The sequence below is a fragment of the Carassius carassius genome, chromosome 10, assembly GCF_963082965.1.
Source record: "Carassius carassius chromosome 10, fCarCar2.1, whole genome shotgun sequence".
NCBI classification, from domain to species: Eukaryota; Metazoa; Chordata; class Actinopteri; order Cypriniformes; family Cyprinidae; genus Carassius; species Carassius carassius.
In genome coordinates, this window is record NC_081764.1 from 16,240,074 (window position 1) to 16,248,045 (window position 7,972).

Here is a 7,972-nt window from a genome sequence, read left to right on the forward strand (position 1 = left end):
CTTGTTTTCAGGGCTGTTTAACAAGGTAAGTCTCCTGAGTCAGTCCGTCTGAAGAGTCCGCTGGGGTTGATGTATGTGTGTGAGAGAGAGTGTAAGTGTAGGGGGTCTTAGGAAAAATGGGTAAGAGCAGTGGTGATTGGGAGATATTAGACCTGGGTGAGTGGCCAAATGTGAGCTGACGTTTTCCTTCAGGTTTAAGGCCCTGAAAGCTTTTCCATTAGTTATCTCACAGAGGGGCCCACCAACCCCTGCACAGCACGCAGTCACGTAGAGAGCCCCCACAAGCTGCTGAAGATCGCTGCTCATTTAAAGACATGTTTATCTGCTTCATTTAGCATTACATATCACTACCACTATTTGGATGCTAGCTGTCGCTCAAAAGGAGACGCAAATGGATGTTTTATTTGTTTCGGTTTTCTCTGGATCTGTAAAAGTAGAGTTTTAAATATGTGATCCTGAACCACAAAACCAGTCTTAAGTCTCTGGGGTATATTTGTAGCAATAGGCAAAAATATATTGTATGGGTCAAAATTATAGATTTTTCTTTTATGCCAAAAATCATTTGGATATTAAGTAAAGATCATGTTCCATGAAGATATTTTGTTAATGTCCTTCTGTAAATATATCAAAATTACATGTTTTATTAGTAATATGCATTGCAAAAAACTTCAGGCGATTTTCTTAATATTTGGATTTTTTTGCACCCTCAGATTCCGGATTTTCAAATAGTTGTATCTCGACCAAATGTTGTCCTTTCCTAATAAACCATACATCAATGGAAAGCTTATTTGTTTCAGCTTTCAGATAATGTATAAATTTCAATTTTGAAAAAGAAAAAAAATTCCTTTATTACTGGTTTTGTGGTCCAAGGTCTCATATTATCTTCAAAATACATACAAATGAAATTGTAGACGTGTTAATAGCATGTAATAATTTTTTTTACAATCAGACAGTTTAACTTACGGATTATGAAAACAATGAAATACTTGTCGAGAAGTGATTTAGTTTAAGAATTAACGGAAAGTATACCTAAAAAAAAATTCCCAACATTTTTGACATTTCCCAGAAATGTACTTCCTCTACCCCCATTTATAAGTCAAATTTCCATGACATTATATCTAATTCATCCTGCTATAGGGAGCATTTTCTTTAGCCGGAGTACATCAGTATAGCTCTGTTTCATCAACATTTAAAGAGTAATCTAATAGCATATGAATCCTGACAAAAGCACTAAAAGGATTCATGTTAGAAAAAGGTTGAAGAAAAAGAAAGTCTCTGGTCAGAGACAAATAAAATGTGACAGACAGGCCCAGGCTGCACAGCTACAGTAGAATTAAAGCTCTAAAATCTTTTATGTAACAGTCCATGCATTATTTTTGTTTTTTGTTTTGGTCTAATATCATTGCCCCATCCCCAATTCAAGAAAAATTCAAGTTAAAATGAGTATGTAAGGTAATACCTCAGCATATTTTGAGTTTATAACACTAGAATATTATTAGCAGTTATCCATCAATGTCAGCTTAAATCCCTCAATTCAATTCAATTCAAGTTTATTTGTATAGCGCTTTTTACAATACAAATCGTTACAAAGCAACTTTACAGAAAATTATGTTTCTACAATATTTAGTAGTAGCTAGTAGTTTGTGCACGTTTGACAGGATTTTAGAAAAAAAAAAAATTATAATAATAATACAAGATTATTAATTATTAGATTAATATTACAACACATTATTAATTAATAGTAATTATATGATGCAGTCACACATGTAGCAATAATTGTTAGTTCTGTTTGTTGATTCAAGGTTAGCATCATCTGGGGTCCTCTGAGGGTCAGCATCATCTCTTCTCAGGTGTTCTGGATCCAGACTGGAGCTTGTGTAAATCCTAGTTACCACGGGATGTAAATCCCGTGGCAAAACATAGAAACAAAATAGAGACATCATTAGCATAGCTGCTGATCCAACAAAGTAAAATTAGTTTAACCCAAGCTAAAGAATAAAAATGCAGATGCAACTACACTCACAATTTAAGAGATACATTATTCGTATGCTTGGCGAAAAAAAATGCGTTTTTAATCTGGATTAAAACAGAGAGAGTGTGTCTGAACCCCGAACATTATCAGGAAGGCTATTCCAGAGTTTGGGAGCCAAATGTGAGAAAGCTCTACCTCCTTTAGTGGACTTTGCTATCCTAGGAACTACCAAAAGTCCAGCGATTTGTGACCTTAGGGTGCGTGATGGGTTGTAGCGTGGTAGAAGGCTAGTTAGGTACGCAGGAGCTAAACCATTTAGGGCCTTATAGGTAAGTAATGATAATTTGTAACTGATACGGAACTTAATAGGTAGCCAGTGCAGAGACTGTAAAATTGGGGTAATATGATCATATTTTCTTGACCTCGTAAGGACTCTAGCTGCTGCATTTTGGATTACCTGTAGCTTGTTTATTGACGAAGCAGGACAACCACCTAGAAGTGCATTACAATAGTCCAGTCTAAAGGTCATAAATGCATGAACTAGCTTTTCTGCATCAGAAACAGATAACATGTTTCGTAGCTTGGCAATGTTTCTAAGATGGAAGAATGCAGTTTTTGTAACATTGGAAATATGATTTTCAAAAGACAAATTGCTGTCCAATATAACACCCAGATTTCTGACTGTAGAGGAAGTAACAGTACATCCGTCTAGCTGCAGATTGTAATCTACAAGATTCTGTGTGGTGTTTTTTGGTCCAATAATTAATATCTCTGTCTTATCCGAATTTAATTGGAGAAAATTATTTGTCATCCAATCTTTTACATTTTTAACACACTCTGTTAGCTTAGATAATTGGGAAGTTTCATCTGGTCTCGTTGAGATATATAGCCGAGTATCATCAGCATAAGAGTGGAAACTTATTCCGTATTTTCTAAAAATATTACCAAGGGGCAACATGTATATTGAAAATAGAAGAGGACCTAGGACGGATCCTTGTGGCACTCCATATTTTACTGATGATAAATGAGATGACACCCCCATTTAAGTAAACAAAATGGTAGCGATCGGACAGGTAGGATCTAAACCATCTTAGAGCCTGCCCTTGAATACCTGTATAGTTTTGTAATCGATCTATGAGTATGTCATGATCTATGGTGTCGAACGCAGCACTAAGATCAAGTAAGACTAGAAATGAGATGCAGCCTTGATCTGACGCAAGGAGCAGGTCATTTGTAATTTTAACAAGTGCAGTTTCTGTGCTATGGTGGGGCCTGAAACCTGAAATTCTTCATACAGATCATTTTTATGCAGGAAGGTGCTCAATTGAGCAGACACAACTTTTTCTAAAATTTTAGACATAAATGGAAGATTTGAAATAGGCCTATAATTTGCCAGTACACTAGGATCTAGTTTTGGTTTCTTAATAAGAGGCTTGATAACCGCCAGCTTGAATGGTTTTGGGACGTGACCTAAAGATAACGACGAGTTAATGATATTGAGAAGCGGTTCTTCGACTACAGGTAACAGCTCTTTTAGTAATTTAGTGGGTACAGGATCTAATAAACATGTTGTTGGTTTAGATACAGTGATAAGTTTATTTAGCTCTTCCTGTCCTATATTTGTAAAGCACTGCAGTTTATTTTTGGGTGCGATGGATGAAACTGAAGTGTTAGATGCTGTAGAATCTACATTCGCTATTGTATTTCTAATGTTATCTATTTTATCAGTGAAGAAATTCATAAAGTCATTACTATTTAACGTTGGTGGAATATTTTCAGGTGGCGTCTGGTAATTTGTTAATTTAGCCACTGTGCTAAATAAAAACCTTGGATTGTTTGGTTATTTTCAATGAGTTTGTGGATATGCTCTGCCCTAGCAGTTTTTAGAGCCTGTCTATAGCTGGACATACTATTTTTCCATGCAATTCTAAAAACTTCCAAGTTAGTTTTTCTCCATTTGCGTTCAAGACTACGAGTTACTTTCTTGAGAGAGTGAGTATTACTGTTATACCATGGCACAGTACGTTTTTCTCTAACCTTTTTCAATTTGATGGGGGCAACAGTAATGTATTAGAAGTAATGTATTAGAGAAAATAGTGCCCATGTTGTCAGTAATTTCGTCTAATTCATGTGTATTTTTGGGTACAAATAGCAGTTGAGATAGATCAGGCAGGTTATTTGTGAATCTGTCTTTGGTGGCTGGAACAATAGTTCTGCCCAGACGGTAACGCTGAGACATATAGTTAATATCAGTTATACGCAGCATGCACGATACAAGGAAATGGTCTGTAATATCATCACTTTGGGGTACAATATCTATAGCAGTAAGATCGATTCCATGCGATATAATTAGATCTAGTGTATGATTAAAACGATGAGTGGGCCCGGTGACATTTTGCTTGACTCCAAAGGAGTTTATTAGGTCAGTAAACGCAAGTCCTAATGTATCATTTGCATTATCAACGTGAATATTAAAATCTCCCATGTTAGCGCCTTATCAACTGTAACTAGAAGGTCTGAGAGGAAATCTGCAAATTCTTTTAGGAATTCTGTATACGGCCCTGGTGGTCTATACACAGTAGCCAGAGCAAGAGATACATTAGATTTCTTTTGCATGTCTGACAGTGTAACATTTAGCAGAAGTATTTCAAAAGAGTTAAACCTGTATCCTGTTTTCTGGGTAACATTGAGAATATCACTATATATTGTTGCAACACCTCCTCCACGACCAGTCTGACGGGGCTCATGCTTATAACAGTAGTTTGGTGGAGTCGACTCATTTAGACCAAAATAATCATTTGGTTTTAGCCAGGTTTCAGTCAAGCAGAGTACATCAAAACTATTATCTGTGATCATTTCATTTACAATAACTGCTTTGGGTGTGAGTGATCTAATATTTATGAGCCCAAACTTAAAAAATTGTTTTTGTTCATTTACTTTACATTTTTCTGGTTTAATTACGTTAAGATTTTTTCTAGATCCTACATTATATTTTGACCTCACTATTCGAGGAACAGACACAGTCTTAATAGTTTTTACAGGGCAAGTACTTTTATCATTTAAGCGGGTGGAACAAAACTCATCATAATAGTTATTAGAGAATTGTCTTACTAGTCACATGGAGCGAAGTGTCCTGGAGATGTTGTCAGAGAGCAGCTCCGCTCCGATTTTGCTGGGGTGTAATCCATCAGCGCGAAACAGCCTAGGACGCTCCCAGAAAAGATTCCAGTTATTAACAAATAGCAGTTTCTGTTCTTTACACCATGACAACAACCATTCATTTAAAGCAAAAAGTCTACTGAACCTTTCGTGTCCTCGTCGATACGTGGGCAGTGGTCCTGACACGACGATCGTCGCCGCGGGCGTCGTGCTGCGAACCGTCTCGATCAGGCTGCTGAAGTCCCTCTTCAGCGTCTCCGTCTGCCGCAGCGTGGTGTCGTTAACCCCGGCATGAAGCACGACCGCTCTGGGGCTCTCGCCGGCCTTCAGGATCGTGGTTATCTGCGCAGAAACATCGAGAACACGAGCACCAGGCAAACAATGAGTGTGCACTTTACCTTCGGCTAACGTAGCACTTACGTGTCGGACGATGGAGTCTCCGATGATCACAGCGTCGCGTCCTGTCTCGCGGAGGGGAGCGAAGCGGTTCCGGATGGAGATGTCGAAGGCAGGAGGGGGAGAAGTCGTCGCCCGGGACCCGGCTCGCGTCCTCCGCTGTGGATGCACCCAGGGTCCGTGGTGTCCCGGCGTCGCAGTGAAGGACATCTGGGAAGATCGCGTCCTGGGTGCACCGGGCCTGTGCAGAGAAACACACGGAGTAGACGTGGTGGGACTGTTAGCAACACGCTGAATACTTACCCCGGACTTGTGAGCGTCAGCCCGGGATGATTCCAGCGCGGCTCTCCGCTCTCTCAGCTGGGCCTGCCTCACCTCCAGGTCGCGAATCTGCTTTCCCACGGCCTCGAGCTCGAGCTGCACAGAGTGGAGACATTCATCCGCCATTAAAGCAAGTAACAGTGAGTACAGCAGTGGTAATGTGTGTGAATAGAGTATTAGCAATGTAAGCGCAGTTAGCTGCAACCACGCTTGCTGATGCTAACGGGCTAAAAGCTAATAGCGGACCCGGGAGATCAAAATAAAACTAGTGATAGCGAGGCGCTCTGATTGTTTTTGTTGTAGAATACAATAGAGGATATATTCACACGTTATATAAACGGAAACGATGATGTATAAAATTGATTTTTGAGTTAAAAATAGTCAATGAAAAGAATATAGTGACTCAAACACAGTACAGCCGCCAACAACAAACAGGAAGTGGTCAGTTCAATAAAAATAATGAAAGTGAAAGTGACATTCAGCCAAGTATGGTGATCCACACTGAGAATTTGTGCTCTGCATTTAACCCATCCGAAATGCACACACACACACACTGTGAGCACACACCCAGAGCAGTGGGCAGCCATTTATGCTGCGGCGCCCGGGGAGCAGTTGGGGGTTCGATGCCTTGCTCAAGGGCACCTAAGTCATGTTATTGAAGGTGGAGAGAGAACAGTACATGCACCCACCCACAATTCCTGCCAGCCCGGGACTCAAACTCACAACCTTTCGATTGGGAGTCCAACTCTCTAACCATTAGGCCACGACTTCCCAATTGAACTGACCACTCTATAAAAAACATGATTTTCAAACTAGTGCAATGCAGCCTAAAAGGTTGCGAATTGATACAATCCTCCACTTAACCAGGCCTGACTAAAGCAATGAACCTCTCTGAAAAATTCATAAGATCCATTTCACCAAATACCAAGCCAAGCAAAAAGAAGTATCAAACTAGAAGAGAGAAAGAGAGAGGGATGCAGGCAAGCTGATATGTGGAGACTGAGAGCGGGAGAGAGAGAGAGAGAGACAGAAGATGGTGGTGGTGAGAAAAATGATGACAAAAGATTTATTCTCAGTAATAATAAAAAATTAACGTCGAGGCATTCAAGTAAAGTTCCTTTTGATGTTCTGATTTAATGAATGATTTGAGGCCCAGATGTAGGTTTGCTGAAGCCTGCGCTAATGTCTGTGTAGTCATGTGTCACTCTGCAGCACCATCAAACCGCTGCACTGCTTCTCAACAGATCAAGCAGTCTGCATTGAGTCGGTAAGTACTTCCAAAGTCCCAGAGGTCCAGCACGCACACACGCTCGCACGTACTCCAACATAGACGCATTCTGACACTAGACGCACAAATACAGCACCACATTTGCTCACTAACTCACACACATTCATATGTTCCTGCACTGTTTAAAAGCACTATAGATAAAAGGCTGTTTCATGTAGTTGTGTATGGGAACAGCTGTGATGTTTTTCTGTTTGAATGTGGTTGGTGTTGACTCTCTGATGGGCAGTGAACTGTGAAGGGAACAAAAGAGCAAGCTTCATCAAAACCAACACAACATGCATTTGTGTACCAGCCACTTGATTTTAAAATATATTATCCCCCTTTTGTCAAACATGATCTTTGGCGGGTAAATCTCACTCAGTCTAATTGCATTGTGATTGCATTAAATAATAATGGCCCTACGGCTAAGGGAAAAGGGAAAATTATACACAGTAACAGACAAGAGCCAATGCCATGATATAAAAAAGTTATGTATTCAACTGAATTGAAGTGTAACAAATCCTTGTTACCAAGTTAAACAGGAATTAATATAGTTAGCAATAATTTATTCTGACTCTGAAAGCTACCTTTACTCAGTACAACTGTGGGCATATGCAGCAATACACAAATGACTGTAAAATGTGTTTGTCACACATTAAATACTTCAAAGAGAGAAATGAATCTTTAGGTCCTAAACAGAGACTCATTTTGATTCTGTTCACTGTAAGAGACTAAGGCGATCCGAGAGAGCAGCGATACAAAGACAAAGATCTGGGTTGCGGGGGTAGATGAGACTGGCCCTGCTCGTTTTCCCGCTGGTGTATGCTAAATCATTAATGATCACAACCAGTACCTGA

The 7,972-nt window shown here is 39.7% G+C and overlaps 1 protein-coding gene across 5 annotated transcripts; it reads right to left on the reverse strand.

Annotated features, from left to right (window-relative positions):
• Positions 1-1,755: 1,755 nt before the first annotated feature.
• LOC132151307 (uncharacterized) lies at positions 1,756-6,165 on the reverse strand. Of its 5 annotated transcripts, XR_009436371.1 has the most exons (4): positions 5,831-6,165; positions 5,552-5,768; positions 5,084-5,473; positions 1,762-1,884 (listed from the first exon to the last, which is right to left on the reverse strand). XR_009436371.1 is itself a non-coding variant. In XM_059559414.1 (3 exons), the coding sequence occupies exon 2, from the start codon at positions 5,735-5,737 to the stop codon at positions 5,087-5,089; it is 651 nt and encodes a 216-aa protein (XP_059415397.1). In that variant the 5' UTR covers positions 5,738-5,768; positions 5,831-6,165; the 3' UTR covers positions 1,762-1,884; positions 5,084-5,086. The 5 variants fall into 5 exon arrangements, 4 of the variants coding, with proteins under 4 accessions (XP_059415395.1, XP_059415397.1, XP_059415396.1 ...); XM_059559414.1 differs by having other exon boundaries at positions 5,084-5,768; XM_059559413.1 differs by having other exon boundaries at positions 5,552-6,165.
• Between the last annotated feature and the right edge of the window lie 1,807 nt (positions 6,166-7,972).